Here is a 23,693-nt window from a genome sequence, read left to right on the forward strand (position 1 = left end):
TCACTCCTTAAAGGGATTCCTGGCGTTGCCTCTTCTTCGATGATGTGTTGATCACCGGGCCCACGCCAGAGGAGTTCGAGGACCGCCTCCGCACCGTCCTGCACCATTTCCAGATGGTGGGCCTCAAGGTGAAGCGGGAAAAGTGTCTACTAGGAGTGCCTCAGGTGGACTTTCTGGGATTTACGGTGGATGCAGAAGTGGTCCATCCGACCGGTGACAAGGTACGGGCCATTTTGATGCCCTAGTGCCCAAGGGCAAGACTGAACTTCAGGCCTTATTGGGACTATTGGACTTTTACCATGCCTTCCTTCACCATAAGGCAGTGGTAGTGGAACACCTACACAGACTCCTAGACAAGCGGGCCCCTTGGGTATGGGGCCAGCGCCAGGAGGCGGCATTCCAGGCAGTCAATGACTAGCTCATCTCGAACCTGGTCTTGGCACACTTTGACGAGAGGCTGCCGGTGATGCTGGCATGCGACGCCTTGCCCTATGGCATCGGCGCTGTCCTGGGAACCAACTCCCGGACGGAAGAGAGGTGCCGGTGGCATACTTTTCCCAGACACTCAACGCAGCCGAGCGGAACTACTCGCAAATTGAAAAGGAGGGTCTGGCAGTCATGAAGGGAGTAAAAATATCCCATGATTTCTTGTACGGGCGGCCCTTTACTCTGGTGACTGACCACAAGCCGTTGCTTGACCCCCCAAGTGCTGTCTCCCCGCATCCACAGGTGGTCAATTTTCCTCGTCAGCTACCAGTATGCACTGATCCACTGCCCTGGGAAGGCAATGGGCCACACAGTATGCACGGATACCACTACCAGGAACAGGCCCCAACCCAGCACCTGCGCAAGAGGTTATGAGCCTGGAGCTACTTCCCGACCACCCCATTCAGGCACAAGAAGTGGCCCACCATTCCACAAAAGATAGGGTCATCTCCCGGGTCCTGGACTGGGTGTAGAAGGGATGGCCCAGCAGCAGCCCTGGGCCAGAATTCGCTGGCTACACAACCCACAAACATGAACTGTCGGCCCACAAGGGGTGCCTGTTGTGGGGAAGCAGGGTTGTCATTCCCAAGCCCCTCTGATAAAGGGTCCTCACAGCCCTACAAGAGACACACTCAGGGGTAGTGAGAATGAAGGCCCTTGCCAGGAGTTATGTGTGGTGGCCAGGGATTGATGGCGAGATAGAAGCCTGGGTCAAACACTGCCAAACCTGCCAAAAATCCTGCCCGGATCCCCCAAGGGCCCCAGTCCAGTCCTGGGAGTCTGCCCGAGCACCATGGTCATGCCTGCATGTGGACTTCACTGGCCCCTTCCAGGGAAAAACATTCTTCATAGTGGTGGACTCCTACACCAAATGGCTGGAGGTCGTACTGGTTCCGTCCACTTCTATGGCCGCAGCCATCTGGGTACTACGTAGACTCTTTTCAACCCACGGGCTCCCTGATACCCTCATCTCAGACAACAGAAGAATTCCAGACCTTCACAGTGCAGAACGCCATCCACCACATCCACTCGGCACCATTCCACCCTGCCACCAATGGCCAAACAGAGCGCATGGTGCGGACCACCAAGGACACCCTCTGCCGCATGATGCAAGGGGACTGGGAGTACCGCCTTGCAGCATTCCTTCTGGCACAGCACAGCACCCCCAGCACAACGACTGGCCGGAGCCCAGCTGAACTACTAATGGGCCGGTGCCTTGCAACTAGACTGGACTGCCTTCACCCTGACAGAGCTCAGGATGAGGTAGTAGTGGCAAAAGGCAGGAATCCCCGGACCTTCATGGCCCAGGACCCAGTGTACGCAAATAATTTTGGGACAGGCACAGCATGGGTGACTGGTCCTGTGTTGGACGAGGTGCTAACGGAGGGGGGGCAATGCTGGCACCACCACCGTGACCAGCTACGGCAACGATTCCCAGGAGAAAACCAGGAGGAGGGCGGGACAGAGGGGTCCCAAGGGGACAGCTGGGCAGTGAGGCCCATATAGCAGGAGGAGTGGGCAGGGGAGGCAGAATCAGTAAGTACAGAGGGGACCCCCGAGGTCAAAAGGACAGCGGAAACAGAGCCGTGAATAAGCGGGCTGGTTGCGCCAGACCAAACAGCTCCATCACAGCCAGCAGCCTCCTCATGAGCCAGAACCAAAACCCCAGACCAAGGAACACCCCAGGCCGCAACGCATACATAGGCAGCCGGCATACCTTGAGGACTACGAATGAATGCAACCTCCCAGGCAGGACTGGAACTTAGAGGGGAGGGGTGTTATGTACTGAACTGAATCCTAGAACAATAGGATCCAGAATGCAGCAGTCTGGTTGGTCCGCAAGAGCCACCCAATCCAGCTCCAGGTGGAAGTGAATCAGCGACCTGATTGGCCTACAGGAGTAGCCCTGAATCAGCCAATCATCCGAGGCCCATTGTGTATGTAATGTATATATAGCAGACATTTTGGGGAAAGTTTCATTCTTTGTTACTACGAGCTGAATAAAGAACATGAAGTTCACACTTGACTCCGAGTATATTTCAGGAATGCTTCAGCAGAATGGAACAGTGCTTTATTTTAGTGCAGGGCAGCTTATTAATAACCAGCACACATCTGCTACTTTAAGCTTCTGTTCACTTCCCTTCTTTCTTGTTTACATCCTCCTTTTACAGTCACCTGATTCTCGGAGAGGAATGGTCAACTGCCACCTTGGGGTTTTACATCAGTTATGTGTTGTAATACATGTAAGGTGTAGTAGGAAGAAATATCTTTTCTTTTATGTTGTAAATTACAGCATAATATTGCCTTGCTTGGATGATTTTACACTGTTTCATTAGGGAGGATGAAGATAATGCAAATAACTAGGATGGATTCAGTTCTGCCTCCCCCTAGCTTTAGATTTGTTTCTGTGTGGTATTTTTTGTCATTTACTTTCATGTTGTGAGTTAGGAATAACAACAACAACAAAAAAACCTGAATAGGAATTTTTAAGCCTTGCCAGAGTGAAATCTTTTCCATGACGATACTGTTAAGCTGTTCCTGCTCCTGCGATTTAAAAGTTGCAGTTAACAATGTTTTCTTTAATACCGTTCCAAGTTCTTTTTACCCAAGACCTTCAGTGTTGCTAAAAAATTTAACAAGTTCTTAACGCCTGGCATTTATTTATTCCCTGGTGGTTTTTGAAATCTGGCCCGTTTATACATTGGTATATTTTCGACTGTGAAATTACTGATCTAAAAGTGGTAAGAGTCAAGAATTCTTTGAGGACTAGAAAAAAAGATCTTTGATAATTCTGTTATGATTTTATTTATTTTATAGCACTCATATTTTACCAGCTGATTGACATTAATATACTCTTTAAAGCAGGGATGGGAAATCTGTGGTCCTGTGGCTATAGCTGGACTCCAGTTCCTATCAACCATAGTGAGCATGGCCCATGGTCAGGGATAATGGGAAATGAAGTCCAGCAACATATTCAATTAAATTATAAATATTTCATTTATAATTTACAAAGGTATGTAAATTATAAATGAAACATTGAGTATAAAATACTCAAACTTTGCCCTCCTACTTTGTACTAACATATTTCTAAATATTGTTCATATGTGGCCCTTAATAATACTGTAATAGATAATCTTATTTATTTTAGTTGGTTAGTGTCTAACATTACTCATAGGTAATGTCAGTAAATATTAATTAATTGATTTATGATTTGTTAATATTATTTTTATGAAGGCTATTCTGTTTACATTTTCTGTATAGCAGAAGAATGATTAATACAATAATGTTGATATAAATAATTAAAAAGGATGAAGGAAAGTATATAGCATATGGATGAATAAAAGCATATTCCACTGCCCATCTCTGCATTTGATCTTTCAAATAATAAACAACTAGTTTCCCTTTGTTTCACATTTTACTATGGGGAGGTCTGTGTCTTATGCAGTCCAAAATAGACACCACCCTATGCAGTCTATTTTAAATCTGTTCACCCTAATGGCTGCTCTCTATAGGGAGGCACACATGCCCCCTCCATACGTTGAATGAATACACAGAGAGTGCTCATACGGTCACATGGACTAGCCCTACCCACAGCCATTGTTTTGTACTTGTCAGTGCTTCCCTGATTAATGTTGCCTGGAAGAGATATCCATGTGAACAGATGTGCATGTAGAGAACTATTACATATTAGGAGGAATTAGGAGGAATCCTAACATGACAGTGTGGGTGGGGCTAGACCATGCAGCCTCTTGATGAAGAGGGGGTGCTGCTGGTCTTCTCCCACCCTTGTTCCCGATGCAGTTCTTTATTTCTGCCTTGTTCTGATGTAGATCTTCACTTACCCCTTCTTCGCTGGTGGAGAGGGTGTTATTTTGTGGTTCGCTTCAGGTGCCAAAATGTCTTGGGCCGGCCCTGGTGACAGTATGCTAAGATCCATGAACTGCTGACAATTCTTCTTCTCATTTTTTTACATGGCCATATAACATATAATGTGAAATAGAGACCTGAAAATAATTGGGAACAAATGCCTAGAATAAGTCACATTAGAAGAAAACATTTCTGTCACAGCTGTGCTAATTTGAGAGTTGTTTTTTTTTAAAAAAAAAAAAATCTTGTAAATTCTCTTTCTTTAAAGAATTTATTTTTTATTTTTTCCAGGTTTCCTGGAAGGCTCCTTTCATACTGAATGGAGAAATACTTAGTTATGAGATCCGCATGCCAGACCCTCGAATCACCCTTACCAGCAACTTATCATCTTCAATGAACCACATAGTAACCAATCTGATCCCTTTCACAAACTATTCAGTCACCATAGTGGCTTGCTCTGGTGGTGGTGGCTACATTGGAGGATGCACAGAAAGTCTGGCTACATACGTGATGACTCATCCAACCCTCCCCCAAGGCATTAGTCCATTGTCTGTGACCCCAATCAGTGAATCCTTTATTGCGGTTTCCTGGCAACCACCATCCAGGCCCAATGGGCCCCACATAAGGTAATGTAAATAGCAACATATGCAACAATGAAAATATGAGTCTCTACATATGTCCAGAGAAATTGTTTTTAAGCTGTGGTCTCAGGAACCCTAGGGTTCTTTGGAAGGTTTCCAGGGTTTCCTGAAGTAAAATGTTCCATAATGGCAGAGAAGACTGCTGGCCCACCACAGGACCAGGGAGATGTTGGATATATCTGTGGGATATTTTCTCATCATTTGAGGACTAGTAGGCTTCTCCAGGGACCTAAAAATGCTTCCAAGTATAATCCACAAGGTGTTCTGTGGCAGACAAATCAGCATGGAGCAGATTGTAGTTCTAGATTTGTACACTATGAAAGCAGAATTCCCATTTGTGTGTTATCTGAGACCATCATTTTTGCGATGTGTTTTCTGTCCTTAAGATGGTTCCATATTTTTCTGGAAGTTCAGCCACCTTCACTTAGATCCCAAAGTCTTTTGTTTTGGGTTGATGTTGGCCAACATAACAATGGAGCGAGAAAGAGAGCTGATCGAAAATGCAGGTGCAGAAGAGTTTGCCAATGCACCACATGTCTGTAGAATCAAAGTTTCAATCTTTCTATACTGGCTGTCTTAGACTTTCCTGCTCCTATCTACAAAGCAGTTCTTCCAGTGAAGCTCTGGAATGACCCTCTGGACTTCAGAAAAAAAGGAAATTATACATATGTTATGAGATCTTATTCTCTTTCTTGCTTAATATGTAACTACGAGACATTCCAGCAGACTAATTGCATGCATTGCAGAATAATAAAATAGACAGGTTTGGGAAGCAATCTACATTTCTGTATATATTTACAGCATGATTCTCTCACCACTGGTAAGAGAAGCAACACAACATAACCTGCACCTGAAAACTTCATTTTCTTCATGGTGTGCCATGCTGCTTCCAACCAGAACAACCACTGAAGCAGTTGCTTAGCACAATGTGTTGGGGAGAGAAGAGGATAGGGCACCTGCCACCAGTGGAGGCGATTTGTACGCAGTCACTATCCAATGCTTTAAAAGATTGTGATATTTCTTATGGCTTCTACATCAAATTACAGAGAGACCAACCAGAACTAAATAATTCTGCGGGTTTTGGGAGGCGGGGAGGAGAGGGTGGTTCTGTTGACATTGATAAACTAATAACATTGAAATGGTTCCTATGATGTGGAGACAGCAGCATATTTTGGTGATGTTAACTTTGGAATTCAGTTTCTCTGGTTGCTCTCTTGGGATATTGGTGAAATTTATACAAAGAGAAACAAACTTGCAATCCACAAATGAGCTGAAATTGTAATACCTAAGCTTGAGTCCCTTTACTAGAGTTGATTTCAACCAAAACACTGGTCTGTTGACTGTAATAAACTGGTGGTGGCAGTGATAACAAAGCTATATTAAAAGCACAATCCACAGCTTATTTATTTCATTGTCATTCCTAAATAGCCTAATCTATTTAGATTGGTATCAAGCCTGTTTGTCACAACTCTCAGTCACAATTAGCTTCCAGAAAGTTTTGGAAGCCGTTGTAATTAAACCAATTCTATCCAGTTTCAATTTGCATTGTGGATATAGCTTCAGCTGTGAATTCAATTGTACAGATTCCATTGAGCTTTTCTTCCTTAACGTGAACTGTGCTGTACCAAATTTAAGTCAAGTTATCCTGAAAGGTTATGCAAATGTTTAATGTTATAAATCATTAAATACTCTCAGATTCTTTTTCCCCCCTAATAAAAGAAGTGTTGTGAAACATATCGTCATCTGTTTTGAAACTCATTAGGTAAGTTACAAAAAGTGTCAAATCCTGAAACGTTTAAAAAAAAAAAAACTTTACAGTTGTAAAAACAAAATAGTGTGTGACTTTTAAAAGCAACCTGATTTTTGTGTAATAACATTAGTTGAGATAATCCCAGCGTTCTGCTTGTCTTTTGTGTTAGATATGAGCTCCTGAGACGTAAAATCCAGCAGCCACTTGCATCAAATCCCCCTGAAGATTTAAATCTCTGGCACAATATTTACTCAGGAACTCAGTGGTTTTATGAAGATAAGGGTCTTAGCAGGTGAGATTACAAAAACTATAAAAACAAATGCTGGCATTTTGTATAGACTATGCTTAATAGTTCAAAGTGTTGCTCGTGTCTCTGTGTTGTGAACATGTTAATTATGTAATGAAATATTTTCTGTCATCTCCTTTGGCATTTGCCATTATTAACACACCTGGGTTTTTGCTGTTTTGTGACGCCTGCATGTTCCATGCAATTTTTGTTCTGTTTTAAAGAGCATCAGACTCTGGAAAGCAAGATTTGAACTACCAGGGTAGCAGGCAAGCCATTTACACATATTTAATTTTAAAGTCAAATCATACAAGCACCGGCTTACACATTGGCATGCAGGGCATCTGCACAGCAGGGATCTGCACTGTAAATTAGTGATGTGTTTGCCTAGGAAACAAGGCTAGCCTAAGGCATTTGCTGCCTGAGGTGAAGGACAAGATGGTAGCCCCTTCCATTCTAAGTGGACTGGTAGTTCAGTCTTCAACACGGATGACAGGAGAGTGTTCTCCACCATACCTGAGGACAGCTGGCTAGCTCAAGGGTTACAGGACAGGCTTTATGACACCAATAGCTGATATCCAGTAGAAGGGAACAGTTGAAGTGCTCAGAGGGAACAGCCTGGAGTGGGGGCTGCCATTAGGGATGCTGGATAATTCCAACAAAAAATGAAATGGAAGCGGAAATTGCCTATGTTTGTTTATTAGTGTTCAGAACGGAAATCAGTCTGCTGAATATGATCAGTATACACTGTTGTTCCTTTTACTCTGCAAATGATATTTCCTTTGCATTGAGATGGAATAAATAATGACAATGTACGTAATTAATTGCATAAGTTATGGGAGTAACCTAATTTTGCCATAACATTCAGTGAGAGGAATAACATAGGGTGGAATTCAACAAAGTGCTAACATTATGCCAGACAAGGCATAATTTCCAATAGGAGCCCAACGTCAGGGCATACAAACCCTTATTATCATGCCGCCATATAGCACCCCATCTTCTTTTGGCATTGTAAAGAAAAGATTCAGATATCCATTTCTTTTCCTACATATGACCAAATGCTGCTGGGATTGAAGTGGAGGTGGAAACCCAGAAGGGAAGGAGAAATTAAAATGCCCTCTGTGCCAGTTTCCTGTTGGAGATTGTTCTCTTAGAGGCAAGATTAGGTTGCAAGCAAAAAAGGGAACATTAACATCACGTATCATTTGAGCATCAGCAATACTGGACAAGATTCTCTGAAAGACAGCTAGATGTAGAGAAGATTATCCATGGGCAGGATGTTTGAGAACAGTGTTGTAAGATAAATTTGCAGTCATTTTGTTGTTTGTCTGTGTACCCAGAAGGAAATATCACTGTAGGAAATACAGATGACGGTGGAGTAAGTTTGAGGAGGTTAATGAGCATAGGGAGGAAGGGGAGGATTAACTGATAGTCTGGGAATGGTGGGAGTACTGTAGACTGGCTGCTGCTACAGGGATGAAGTGAAGTTTGAAAGAATACGAGTCAAAGTACAACTTAGATTAAGCATGGTTTTTTGTTAAGGGTGCAACTCTCCCCCCACCCCCAAGAAAGAAAAACAAATTTATCCACCTCTCCGCTTTCTTTCTCAAAAAATTGCAGATGGCTGGGGGTGGGGGCATTATCCTGATTAGGATTGCAGTTTATTGGAGCAGGCTTTCAGTCACTCTCCATAATGCCATTTTCCCACCAAAAGGTAACCTTGAGGATGCTATCTGCCCCAAAGGTGTTATTTGTCACGCACAATTCCACGTCCACTGAGTTTATGGATGGGAAGGAGTGGGGCTCTAATTCCTAATAGGGACCTGTATGTGTACAACTTTTATATGTTTAGGCTCTGACCCTTTACCTCTGGTTGTTGTTTGAAGGGGATTAAAGGGGAGAAAGGGTTTTCTCTGGTTATAACTTCTTAAAAAATATATAGTGTTTCGATGAGGCTATCCTTTCACACACATTCATTCATTGGCAGTTATAGCACACATTGCTTGAACTTACACAGCTGTATTATTTGAAACATTGAGTTTTTATATTTGGCTGGGATCAGCTGATGAAGCATAAGGCAAATACTGTTAGGGTAGGATGCAGAGCTTCAGATCAGTGGGTTTTCCCAAAGAGGAAAAAGCTCCATTGAATCAACTTCATATCTAAGTGCTGGCAGCTTGCCATTGCTGTAATTGCATCTTGAATTGAGCTGTAATCCCTCACTACTTTGGAAAACAATAACAATCCTATATGGCATCTTACTTTGTTTATTGTTACTGTGCTAGTATTGGCCTGGTATTTCAAGCAAACCTGTAATTCTTTGTCCATGGATCTCAAACAGTATAAAGAAGCACCTTTTTAAAAGAGAAGAAAAAACAGCCTTCCTTTTTCATGGTTAGTAGAACAATAATACATGTTTAGCATTCCTCAACTCTTCAAAGGATATATATTTTTCTGTTTCTTTTAATTTTATTAATCCTTTAGGTACACAACATATGAATATAAGACCATAGTGCACAATGCGGTTGGATACACATCAAGTGAGGAAGTGGTCGCTACAACATTGGCGGGTTTTCCAAAGAAGGGAAGTAACGTCACTGCACAACCTCTTAACCATACTGCTATAGAAGTGAAGTGGTCCACTCCAAGTAAGTGCCCTTATTATTTTGACTCCCAGTCAGGGCTGGGCTGTTTCCCACATGTATGTGAATTGCTTGATTTCTCTGCACTTAAGGACAGACAGCAGAATATGTGAACTTTGAGGGAACGTTTTGCAATCAAAAAGGATGTGAAAGTTTGATTTGTGGTGTCAGATCTGTGTTGGTATATTCACATGTTCAAGTTAATAGGCCAAGGTGGTTAACAGGACCAGGTCTGGCCTGCAAAGCTGTTTCTTATTACCCACCCTCCCTGCATTCAGTTTACTGGCAGTGAAGTCATTTGCAGCGATGGGATCAGTATCCCTCTGCTCCACCATTGTTTCCTAGAGGGAGTAAAGAGTGTTCCAATCAGCTCTGATTATTCTTGAGCCATCCTGGGAAACATTGGGTGAGACTGACATGCTCCTTCCTATTCCAGAGTGCTCTGATTGGCTACAAAACTCATACTGTGCCACAGTTAAGCAGCTGAGAGGTATATTGTAGGTAACATTGAACTGTTCCTATTCCAATTTGCTGGGGGAGGGCTCTGGGCTTCTACAACCTTCCCCCGTCTCTGAACAGATTGATGGAGAGCTAAAAAAAGACTATCATTAAACCTCATCCCTCCTTCCCCACTACAGTGCTCTAGTGGGAATGAGATGATGGGGAGGTGAATTGTGTGTGTGTGTGTGTGTGTGTGTGTGTGTGTTTACCAAGGGGGTTTGTGGTCTGTAGGTATACTATATGTTTGGTGAAAGCGTAGTCTCTATGTGTGCGTGTCCTGCATGTGTGTGATGTGCGAGCAAGAGAGTGAATTTGGGTTGAGCAGTGCCTGCTTTGCTCACACTCTCTTATGCTTTGTGCATGTCCACCCCGGATGTGGCCCTTGAAAGGGTTGACCAATAACAAATGCAACCCTCAGGCCAGAAAAGGTTAGCCACCCCAGCATTAAGTGAAGTTGCACTCATCAAGCGTAGGTCATCCGTATATGAGCTAGCTCAAAGTCATCCATTTTCATGATTTACATTGCTCAGGTGGGCTGAACGATCATTGACATCTTGTTTAAGAGCTAAATGCCTTCGAAATGATGGAAACAAAACCTGGAAAGAAATCAGCCCCTTTTTCAACCTTGAAAGTCCATATACGTATAATCAATGTATGGAAGAGAGGCAGGATCATGCCTGCTGTGCCTGCCCCTGCTCTCCATGTATGTACAAATCTTTGGTTTGTACAATTTGTATGTTGTGGTCAATTATAATAAAATCAGAGCAAAATAAGACATAGATTCAGAGCTCTTGGGAGATTGGCACAATGACTCACAGAATCCAGTATTTTGGTTCAAACTCTTCTTCACATCCAGGAGAGTTATGGATTTTCTGTGCATGCAAAAGTACACATTTGTGCTGTGTCATCTTAAAAGGAACATATCCATTTAATCCAGATTACCTGTCCATCAAAGCAGTGGGTTAATTCTTCAATATGTACATTCAAATCTGTCTGTAAGCACTTGCTAGTGACTCTCAGCAAATATAGGCTCCTTATTTTATAATTGGATGCCTGAAGTAAGCATGCTTATAAAAACTGACAAACCTAATAGATCTGAAGCAGGCTGCTGAAGTTTCATTACTTTAGTAATCTGAACCTCTGACCTTCCAGATAAAGGTAATGCAATCTGGCTTCATTTTCATTCTTACTGCAGAAATTTCCTAGATATCTGTTTATGAATGCAAAGGTTAAACATCAAGTGAGGGTCATTAAAGCAAACCCTCATTTATTCTTTCATTGCTGGAATGCATTACACTAGGCAAACTAGCAATCTGCCTTCTTCCAAATGTTTTCATTTTGTCACAGGCCTATGCCTTTCCCTCCAATAACTAGATCACTTGAAAATAGCTTTCTTTTATGTCTTTGTTTCTGGTGGGATCTTGAGTGAAAAACAGAAGTTGGGGGAACGTAGCTCCTGTTAAAACTGGACTATAGAAAGAAAAGAAGTTGGAAACAGAAGCTCCATTTAGATGGTATATCAGTGCACAGTCTCTCCATGCATTCGCTCAAATTCTGAACAAATCTATGTGGGTACAACTTTTCCTCTCCCCATACAACCAGGGAGCCTGCATTTTTCAGTGATCTAATTTCATGCAAAGAGCCTACATATGCAGGTACTTAGGTCATGTTCACACATTTGGTGGATGGGAAGATGGGGCCGGTATGTGTGTCATTCCCACTTCTCCTATCTATGCACTGATATCCCCAAATGTGATTGAAATCCAAATAGGATTAGAGCCAGCCTTTATGGTGTCGTAATTAAAAGTTTTACTTTGGAGCAGCTAAATTTGGTACATCTTGGTTTGAGTAATGTGACGTTTATTTGTATTACAAACATTTGTCCCTGACTGATTTTTCATCTGAAAAAGCACATTTGCATACACATGTTAGCTTCCTCCTTTAGGAAGAAGGGTGAGATATAGATTCAATCATCAACATCTCAGTAGCAATGATGCTATCCTTTTCCTCAGATGCTTAGGTTGTGCTTGAAGTTAAGGATTTAGGGCATACTAAGATAAGCACCCCTAAATTCCATTGTTTTCAGTACAATAATCACACGTTAACTAGAACAGAAAGTGTCCAAAATGTTATTTTAAATTTATGGCATGATTTGTCCTTGAAGTATAGTCAACCCTGTAGGTTTCAATGCCATAATGAAAAGAATGTAATTCTCAACAATACTGGATGTGTAATGTCTGAGGATGCATCTTACAATTCAGTGATGCATGTGGGAACATGGTGTATGGCCCCAGACTCAGCCTACAGTTGTTTGTTTGTTTGATTAGAATACTGGTACCGCACTTTATAGCATCCAGAAGGCCCTCAGAGTGACTCACAAAAGAATACAATCACATTCAAATGTAGTATCGGGGAGGGGGGACAAACTTGGTAGCCATATGATGCCAGGTTTATTCAGACAGCATTCTGTCCCCATACTGGTGTTGCCAGGCAGCAGCTTCCACTGAGGACCTCCTGGGGTGAGGGAGTGGGGGCCAAACAGCCAAATCTTGCTCAGTCCATGATAGAGGCAGTTCTTCATGCCGAAGGCTATGAATGAAATTTCTGCTTCCATGATGCTTATTTCTCTCTATGATTGGCAACAGCTGGAGAGTCCTTTAGGGTGTGGTTTTTTATGAATCAATAATTTGGAACTTTGCCCGGATGTAATTAGTGAAATAGACAGGCCTGTGCATTCCCTGCTGACCTGGAATCAGTATGTGCAAGGAGTGGTGGATGAATGTCCCCAAAACATGGTCTTCCCACCCAGCATTCAAGGCAGTTCCCAAGAGTGGCTTAGGAATCTGAATTACATATACATTGTGGAATAATTGGTTTACTCCCCATGCTTCTAATAAACAGTGGTACCTCTGGTTAAGAACTTAATTCATTCCGGAGGTCCGTTCTTAACCTGATACTGTTCTTAAACTGGGGTACCACTTTAGCTAATGGGGCCTCCTGCTGCCGCCGCGCTGCAACCACGTGATTTCTGTTCTCATCCTGAAGCAAAGTTCTTAACCCGAGGTACTATTTCTGGGTTAGTGGAGTCTGTAACCTGAAGCGCCTGTAACCTGAAGTGTCTATAACCCAAGGTACCACTGTATTCGGCACTGACAAGATTGACTAATGACTATACCTTGGTACCTACTTGATAGGCTCAAAGTCTACAGTTTCATGAGCACAAGGCTTTGCAGCAAGTCTATTGCATATATAAACAGTGTTACTGTAAACTTAATACTGTACCAGAACGTGCAAGAATATTATTACTTGTCCTTTCATTTCCAGTTTCTCCCCCACCCCCCACCCCCTGCAATATTACTGGGATTTTTAAAAACATTAATTAATTCTACAGCCCTGCAAGATGTTCAAGGAAATATTGAATATTATTTCCTCTCCTGGAACACTTCTGGCCATGACAACACCAGGAAGATCCCCGCCAGTGAAAACCTAGCTGTCATTGGAGAACTACAACCTAACACAGAGTATTGGATTTCGCTTCAAGTCTTCAATGGGGTGCACAGCATCACAAGTGAGGTGGTGCATGTGAGTACATCAGACGGAGGTAGGTTTAGTACTGGATGCAGCCTGGCTTAAAATCTGAGAATGAAATTGATTGATTTTTGTTAGGGTTGAGATCAGTCATCCTTCCATTATGAAATTTCCGGTATAAGAGGGAAAAGGACTAAAACGCTAAAATGCTTAAGTGCTGGTTGTCATCAAGTGGCCGATCAATAAAAGGTCCCACTGAGACAGCAGCACAAAGCTCTAATAGCGGATATTAACCCACTTTGTTCTCATCCTGCCCTGTTCACTACTATCCGTGTGCTCAGTTTGGAGCTGAGTTCATGTCAATAAACGAAGAGATTTAAAAAACAATTAATGGTTTTTAAAAAGATTTGCTCTGCGAAGCAGTGTGCTTTTGACATGACAGTCAACTTTCAGGCCATTCCTGAGTCACCAAAAATGGAAGGTGTAAACCCCACTCTCTGGGAGAATTTCCCTATGAGTCATTTCCAAGTCAGTTAGCAAGCGGGAGGGAGGGAGGGAAGAAAGCAACTTGTGAATCTGAAATGTGTTTGGAATGGCCTTTCTAATCTTTTTGGCTTTATAAAGTCTCATTATAAACATTATAATATCATTACCTCAGAAGCAAGTGTTCCAGGTCATTAGCAAAGCACTTTAAGTGGGGATTGCATTTCCTTTGCAATGCCAAAGGTCAGCCCCCTTTTGTTTATAAAATAGAACTCCTTGCGAATGCAATTTTTCAACTGGTTAAGATGGACCTACGAGATGAAAATAGGTCTTTTTGCATAGCTATTTCTGACATGCTTAAATAATTTGTGTAATTTAACGCTAAGGAAGATTTTGAAAAGGAGGAGTGAGGCTTCATCATTATCCTTGGTAATCAGCATTCAAAACCATTTACATAATAACAGTATAGCACGTTGCTTCTCATTGCCCAAGTTACAAGGCTGCTAAAAGCTATTGATATGTCACTTTTCGCCACAGAGTGCATTTAAAGTTGCTGCTTTAGGAACAAGATTGCTGTTTGGGCATGTGTGAAGAATGAAGCCAAACCCAATAATTGTGGATGGGGCCACACAGATAAGTGAATAATTTATCATTGTATCCCACTGGTCACATTCTGCTAAAGATGAAGGCGATGCTGGTGGTACAAAGCGCTTTACCACCATCTCCCACTGTTTCTAACTGAGATTATAATAAGCCAATTTAGAGAGGAATACAGACAGTGATAACTTCATCAGAGGCAAGCAGATAAGCAGCAGACCCTCTGCTAAACCCAAATTCTAATCTGCATTTGGTTAAACACATGATTTTACAGAGACAGCTGGAGTTTATTCAGCTTCTTCCTTTATTTCTAGAGCCGGAGGGCATGTTCCCTCCAGAGGTTGTCATCATCAACAGTACAGCTGTACGTGTCATCTGGACATCGCCTTCAAACCCAAATGGGGTTGTCACAGAGTATTCTGTCTATGTAAATAATAAGCGATACAAGACTGGAATGAAGGCACCCGGGTCTCTGCTTTTGGGAGATTTGTCTCCATTCACTGTTTATGATATACAGGTTTGAACAACTTTTTTTTTTATCTATATGTATGCTGTAGCTGATTATACATAATTGGGGCCGGAGAGTGTTCTGCTTTTCATTGGTATTTCGAGGAACAATTCTGAATATATATAAAAACATGCAAATCTAATAACCATATAAGCATTTATTGTAGTGTGTGTGTGTGTGTGTGTGTATGTATGTATGTATGTGTATCTGATGGGAGTTCTATATAGACACACATATAAGTGGTTTCATAAGCATCCCCCCCCCAGCATACATTTTATTTTTGCATCTGTGTAAAGTATTCGTATTTTCTTCTATCTCAAGAACATCAAAACTACATCTCCTCTGATCCCATAATACTAAACTTACAATATATATTATAAAGAGGCAACAATCCTACTCCTACTCATTAAAACAAAATTGTAATTGTTTTAGAAACATCAGGCATGCATAATACATCAACCTAGAGAAATAATGATATTGCATTCGTTAGCCTTTTATCATCTTTCCCCTCCTCCCTTCTCTCTTCTCTTTGTGGAACAGACTGATCTCAGCCATGAAATCCTAGTCTTCTAAAAATACCATTAATTTTTAAAAACCTTTCTTTTCCCTCCTCCTGTCTCCTTATCCTTGGGTTACCCCAAAATCTATATGTAATTTCCTGGTTTTTTGAATTATGTTCAAGGCAAGAGCTTACAACTATTTCCCCTGTAATTGAATTGCATTTATTTCTTGAACAGTTTGTTTTGCTTTAATTGCAACTTTCCCGTTTTGTTTGTTGCATTCAGACTTGGCTTAGTCTGAATTATGTATGGGGAGGTCGTAACAGTAATCATGTATACTTTGTCCTAAAATTTGCATCCCGTTGCAGTGTGCCATAAATAAACGTCACCCAGAGGCACACCATAACAGATTTCTATGTTCCAACCCCTCTATAGCAGAAGGCCCCCACCTCCATTAATACACATATGACTTTCCAGTTTCTGCATGGACACATTTGTCTTTCTTCAACAGTAACGCAAATTCCAAGCACTTTCACACTTCGGGAACCTTCATATTAATTTACCAAAGGCAATATTAACCAGTTGCTCTTCATTATGCTATCTTAGTATTAGCTCCAGCACTTGTGGCAATGACTTATAAGAGAAAATCCAAAGTTGTAATTGTGGATATAACCCTTTTTGCCTTTCATACTCTGTCCCTTCCCAAATACTCAGCTTCCTAAAACAATATCTACATTTGTGCCTGCCTTGTCCTTTGTCATCACGTGTTGACATCTGAGTTGCCAATGCAAAGGTGACATTATTAGTCTTTCTTTAGAGCTATTTAAAGTACTCTTAAGAACTGAGGGAGTCATATTTTGTCTCTCATCTTCAGGGTTCATCAAACATTAATACATTGCTGTGAAAGCAAACCATTCCTATTTAAATAATGAAAAAAGCTGGTAGATTCAGAAAGGTGATATGATAAGGATCAGAGGGGATCCCACAACAACAACAACAACAACATACTTCTACCCCACCTTTCTGACTGGGTTGCTCCAGCCACTCTGGGTGGCTTGCAGCATAATATAAAAACCCACAGTGAGACATTATCAATTAAAAACTTCCTGATAAAGGGCTGCCTTCAGAAGTCTTCAGAAAGTTATGTAATTGATTATTTCTTTGAAGTCTGATGGGAGGGCATTCCACAGGGTGGGCACCACTACTGAGAAGGCCCTCTACCTGGTTCCCTGTAACCTCACTTCTCGCAGGGAGGGGACTGCCAGAAGGCCCTGGGAACTGGACCTCATTGTCTGGGCTGAATGATGGGGTTGGAGATGCTTCTTCAGGTATATAGAATTCTCACTGACAGGCCAGAGTTCTGGGCTTCAGATGTTTATCTTAAGGCTCAGGCAGGTTCACATGGGTTCAGGTCGTTTTTCAGGTAGCCTGGCCCCTATTGTAGATGAACACCAGCCTCTAAAATTGAGCCTGTAAACAAATAGGCAATTACTGGGCCATGTAACACTAAGCCAAACCATGGCTAAGCATAAATGAAAGAGCATGCAAATGTATGGAGTGAAAATCACAGCTGCTGCACTCCTCCCTCAGTCCTGCTGCTGCTGTCACACCTCATGGAACCAAACCATGGTTTAGCTTAGCACTGTAGCTGAGCCCATGCTTATGGTTTGTCTTGCTCCAAACATATCACAAGTAGTAAACCTAGAACAAACCTTTGCTTCCTCATTAATGCTTAGCCAGGATTTGACTAAGTGTGCATGAGAACCAGGTCAGTGTAACAGGTGCAGAGTTGTGCCATGTGCTCTGAATACCTAACTCTTGTCTGTTTCAAACCCAAATATGCTCTGGAAGGTTGAAGTAACCTTCAGAACAACAGTGTGGGCCAGGAAGGTCCCTTTGAGAATGTGGAAGCTGTTCTCTTAGCAGTGTATTGAATGCAAACACCTAGAGTTGCTACAGCAAGTTTATAAGATTTGGAACTATGGAGTAACAGTATTTACCTGCAGCCCTCATTCAAAATGGAAGAGCCATAACTCAGTGATAGAGCACACCTTTGCTTGCAGAAAAAGCCCAGGTTCAATGCCCAGCATCTCCAGATAGGGCTGAGAATGTTCTCAGTGCAACCATGCTAGCCAATGTGGACAATTTTGAGCTAGATGGACCATTGGTAACAAGTAGTGCTTAGCATGAGCAGAATAACTTTCACTTTCCCAGTGTGACTTCCCCCTAGCCCCAGTCCTTAAGCTAGCGCAAAAATATGGTAGGATACCCCCCAAAAAGTTCCTAAGTCCCCACCATCACATTGAACTCAGTTTTACTTGATTTGCAGTCATGCTATAACTTCAGTTACTGAATAGTTAAAACTATAATTTTCTTTCTTGCTAACTATTCTAGGTTGAAGTCTGCACAGTGTACGCTTGTGTGAGAAGTAACAAAACACAAACTACAACGGTGGAAGATGAGCCGAAAGAGCTATCGGCACCACGGATTCACGTCCTCGGTTCACGGTATTAAAGTGTCTTTCTTTGTCTTAAAACCAAAAGAGCCTTTGGTGATAAAAGAAACAGAAAATGTTTTTGTGCTTTTTAGCCTGTCTTGTTGTTTGCTCATAGTGTCAAAGATAAGAAGAAATAGTGCAATTAACTTATGAAGATGCCTTCTATACAGTTCTATCTATTCTAGCATTTCCTAACCATCTGGAAGTCTCTTTCTCTGGATCTCTGGATCAAGTGAGGCTTAGTAAAGAAGTTTCTATTGACATCAATAGCCACTTTTATTTATTTTTTACTAAGCTGCATAGCCAGGCTGGTCAGGTGGGGGTGTCAGTGAAGATAATGGCAATATTTTGGTGAGGGTTACAGCTAGGGAGCCACACACACTAGGATCCCAGCAACAAGCACAACCATGCCCCATGCCTGTAATTAATTTAAGAAAAACAAGAAGCATAGCTATGTGCTTTACATGCAGCATGGACATGTAAAGAACTCTACCAACAAGTAAGAGTTCTTTCCCAGCTATGCAACCTGAGATCTTTCATCCAGAAGTGATTGAACTTGCAGCTCCCTCCGTGTAAAATTATGGTCCAGTGTGTAGATCAGGCTCGTTACTGAAGTCCTTCCTCTTTCCGTGTATGGAGGATGAATGGGGTGGGCAACAGGGATGTGATGGAGGGGTAGTGCATTTCCACACCCTCCCATCAGTGAATGGGAAACTACAATGCCTGAACAAAGATCTAGGTGTATTTGATCTTGTTGTTGTTGGCATATTAAGCTGAGCAGCTGCACAACAAGAAGGTTGAGGAGACTGTAGAGCAAAACTAGGAGTGGTTTAATGAAAAGCAAAAATAACAGAAATTACATCAGCTAACATAGCTAACATTACATTACATTACAGAAACATGACCCATACGGTGACCCACCACCCAGGGCCACTGAGGAAGGTACGCAGGCCTCCTTATATACCGTACCCGATTACTGCCACGCCCAAATCAAGACAAACTCAGCATCACCTGCTGCACTGTCCCACAGCTGGAAAACTAGGTCGATTTACTTCTTTCATTCTCTTAAAGAGATATTCCTGTGGAACAGTAATGAACCATGAATTAACATCCAACATATCCCCTGCGGTTCATTAGTGTGGAACACAAACATTCAATATATTTCGTACATGTCTTTCATGCGTGACCTTCGGGAGTGCCTTAGTAAAAATGTCCGCAATTTGATGGTCACCTGGAACATACTGAAACTCAATTGTTTTATCAGCAATCAAATCTTTTACAAACTGTAAACGTAATCTTAAGACTCTAGTACGTTGTGTATTAGTCTCTGAACACAGAATAGCAAGTCCACTCTGGGAATCAAGGAAAACCTTTACTGGGAGTGTGACTTGCATTTGCAAATCTGCAAATATTTGTAGATACCATTCTACATCACGAATGGCCTGAGTGCATGCGCACAACTCACTCTCTGTTGTGGAGAGACAAACAATTGTTTGGTTCTGTGACTTCCATTCAAAAGGGCATCCATTATAACACATAATTATACCAGATACACCTCTGTAACTATTTTGTTCTACTGCATGAGATGCATCACAATATATTTCTAAAACTTTTTCAATAGATGGTGTAATCTCCAACCTATAATGTCTGGTATGTTTAAGATACACCACCACTCTTTTGAGAGCAGCAAAGCATTGGGTAGTAGGCTCTTCTACAAATCTTGCCAGAAAATGAAAAGCGTACGTTACATCTGGTCTTGAAATTCTTTGAATGAAATTAAGCTTGCCTATGGCAGAACGATACAAGGTTTTGTTAAGGAATGGTTTATCCTTGTCTGTAAAAGTGAAACCACACACCATAGGTGTTTCTTTCCTATTTGCATTTTCTAAGCATAACATTTCAATAAGATCATCAATTTTCACAGTTTGATGAATCAGAAAAGAACCATTCTTGCCTTCCTCAATTTGCATGGATAGGTAATTTTTAGCTTTGCCTAATTCTACCACATCAAACTTTTTCTGTAGGTATGACACTATTTGGTTATATTCACGTTTAGTTTTTGTAGAAATTAATATATCATCTACAAACACACATATTTTTGTTACAGAATTTACATTTTCTTTTATAAACACACAGTTATCTGCCTTTCCTTGTGAAAAACCAAAATTCAACAATTCTTTCGCCAAAGTCTGATGCCAGTTTCTACCGCTTTGCCGCAAACCGTAAAGGGACTTATTCAGTTTGCATACTAATCCTTCAGTAGCCAATATACCATCAGGAACACGCATGAAAATCTGTTCCTTTAAATCTGCAAACAAGTAGGCAGTTTTTATATCTAAATGATAAACAGAATGTCCACGTTGGGATGCATCTTTCAACAAAAGCTTAACAGTTTCATACTTTACACTTGGTGAATAACACAAATCATAATCTTCACCTGGAACTTGCTGAAAACCTCTGGCTACTAATCTAGCCTTGTATCTTACAACTTCATTCTTGTCATTCATTTTCACTTTATAAACCCATTTAGAATCAATGACTCTCATCTCTGGGGTTTGTGGTACAAGAGACCAAATGTTATGCTCTCTTAAAGAAGCTATCTCAGAATCCATAGCTTTGTACCAATTTACAGCTTCATGCTTAGGTAATTTCTGAACATCATTGTAGCTTTTGGGCTCAAAAATTGCCTTATTGGCATACACAGTGTTAAACTGCTCTTTTGAAAACCGTTTTGGCTCCTGTCTCTTTCTATGGGAACGTCTCAGTCCTGAAGAAGAGCTAGACCCCTCAGAATCAGTGGAACTAATTGGGCTTCTAGCTTCTGACTTTAAATTATTATTGTCAGACTGAGAAAGCTGTGGACTTTGCTTACTATCAGGGAAAGCTGTGGACTTTGCTTACTATCAGGGAATTCAAAAGAACTTAGCCTTTCCTCAGGTGTCTGTGACTTTAAATTTTCAAATAAATCACTAGACCCAATAGGCTTTTCGTCTTCAAATTCACCACTATCCCCTGCTGCAGGTTCTATTTCTTCATCTGCTTCTTCTACCTCAGTATCATCTCTACCATCATTATCTTGAAAAACAGCAACTCTATTCCATTTTACAGTTTGTATCATGCTTTCATGTTATATGAAACTTGCCAGTTGCTGGTATATAAACTCTGTACGCCCCCTGCTGGTAGCCCATTAATTTTCCTTGAACACTTCGCTCATCCAGTTTGTGCTTAGCAGGATAGTGCATAATTACATCTGAACCCCAAATTCGTAGATATTTTAGATTAGGGCGCTTTTTAAACAACATTTCATAGGGAGTGACATTTAGACCAGAATGATAAGAGCGATTTCTGACATAAGCATATGCATGGAGTGCTTCAGCCCAAAATTCTTTGGGCAAATTAGCATCATGCAGGTAAGTTTTAACACCTGCCTGCAAATCATGCTGTACTACTTCAACAAGCCCATTTTGCCAGGGACTTCGGGGACAGGATAACTCATGAGTAGTCCCCTGCGCTTCCAGGTAATTCTCAAAATCCTCAGAAATAAATTCCCCTCCTCTGTCAGAAAATAGGTTTTTTATAGGTTTGTTAAAGTGGGTTTTTACCCAGTTGCAAAAAACTTTGTACTTCTCAAATGCTTGGGATTTATCAGCAATTGTAAAAATCCAACAATATTTACTAAATTGGTCAATCAAAGTGAGCCAGTATCTTGAAGATCCTAATGATTTAGGGAGTGGACCAACCAAATCACAATGCAAACACTCAAACACGTCTGTTACTTTTCTGTCTGAGTATTTACCCTTGCGTGCAACTTTTATCTTGTTCTTACAGCAGGATATACATTGCATATAGTATTTACATGGCTTCAAGTTTAGTCCATCAACAATATCTTTTGTCTTAAGCACATCTGTAAAGTTCAAATGTCCTAGAAGTCTGTGCGCCTCATGAATACATCCCGAATGTGGTTTTACATTTTTCAACCCCTGTTTTGGCTGTATTACCTTGCAATTTACAGGTGGTTGTGGATACTTTTGGAAATACAGTCTATATAAACCCCCAGACTCCTGGGCATATAACACACGTTCATTTCCTTTGAAAAACTCACATATTTTCTTAGTGAAACGCACAGTTATGCCTTGTCGAGCAAAGCAGCTTACTGATAATAAATTGTCCACTGAAGGGCAGTAAGTGCAATTTGCTATGGTAATGTTTAGAGAGTCAAGTTTCACAGTACCTCTGCCAAACGACTGCATAACGTCAGAGTTAGCTAAATGTATCTTGCCAATCTCCTCTTCGAAAGACACAAACAAGCTCCGGTCATTACAGAGATGGGTCGTCGCTCCCGAGTCGACAACAAAAGAACTCCACGTGGCCCCTTTAACTCTTTTATGACCTGTAGTCCGAGCATGAAAGGCTTGGGGCTCGTGTCCATCTTTACGATACGCTGCTGACTGCTGGGGTGTTGCTTGTGAATTACGACCTGAAACAGTCCTGGGAGCATTTTGCTGCCTTTTAGATCTGCAGTCCTTGGCAACATGGCCACGCTTATTGCAGACCCAGCAACGCTTGCCAGCTTTAAACGCAGCTGAATCTCCACAAACTTGCTTACGGCGTTCCTCATTATCTCCAGAAATAGGAGTGCTTATCTCACAAGCCTCCCTTCTGTCCAGCTCGCCCATTAATCTTGCCGTTACCCCTTCCACAGTTAGTTGTGCTGGTGGAACGGCAGATATCTGGCTAGCTATAGCATCAAAGTCTTTGTTAAGCGAACAGAGAATAATAAACACATATTGAATGTCAGGTATTACCATGTCTCTTTGGATTAATTCGCCACGTATCGCCTCCAGACGCCTCAAGTGTGCTGCCAAATCACCACCAGGCTGCAACTTTGTCTGGTACAGCTGCTTAAAGAATGTTAAGGCAGACGCTGACTCCTTTCTGACATGAACTGCTGCAAGGCTGTTCCACATCTCCTTAGCAGTTTTCTTGTTTCTTATATAGACTACCTGCTGGTCACTCACAGCCAAGTTAATTAATGCTCTGGCTTTTGCATCTCCTTTCGACCAGGCATCAGTCATAGGGTCAGGAGGGCTTTCAGTTACATACTTCCAAACATCTCGCGAAGTCAGGAGCGCCTCCACCCGAAATGACCACAAACTATAATTTTCATCAGTAAGTTGTGGAAATGTCAAAGCCTTCTCAACTTCAGAAACCCGGTCCACCATTCTGCTTCTCAAACGCACAGGACCGCAACAGCAGCAGCAAAAAGAAAAAACCTTTCTTAAGCTATTCTCCAACTCCAAAGCTATACAGTCATCAACTCAATGGCTGGGCCCATAACCAGATGTTGGCATATTAAGCTGAGCAGCTGCACAACAAGAAGGTTGAGGAGACTGTAGAGCAAAACTAG

The 23,693-nt window shown here is 41.7% G+C and overlaps 1 protein-coding gene across 1 annotated transcript in view; it reads left to right on the forward strand.

Annotated features, from left to right (window-relative positions):
• USH2A (usherin) overlaps positions 1–23,693 on the forward strand; it is a 454,712-nt gene that overhangs the window by 295,413 nt on the left and 135,606 nt on the right. The window contains exons 41-46 of the mRNA XM_033144773.1: positions 4,645–4,979; positions 6,914–7,036; positions 9,515–9,678; positions 13,565–13,774; positions 15,096–15,298; positions 18,184–18,296. Of these exons, the coding sequence (XP_033000664.1) occupies positions 4,645–4,979; positions 6,914–7,036; positions 9,515–9,678; positions 13,565–13,774; positions 15,096–15,298; positions 18,184–18,296 (1,148 nt within the window). The remainder of the gene's footprint in view (positions 1–4,644; positions 4,980–6,913; positions 7,037–9,514; positions 9,679–13,564; positions 13,775–15,095; positions 15,299–18,183; positions 18,297–23,693) is intronic.

Source organism: Lacerta agilis, chromosome 3 (assembly GCF_009819535.1).
Source record: "Lacerta agilis isolate rLacAgi1 chromosome 3, rLacAgi1.pri, whole genome shotgun sequence".
Classification (NCBI taxonomy): domain Eukaryota; kingdom Metazoa; phylum Chordata; class Lepidosauria; order Squamata; family Lacertidae; genus Lacerta; species Lacerta agilis.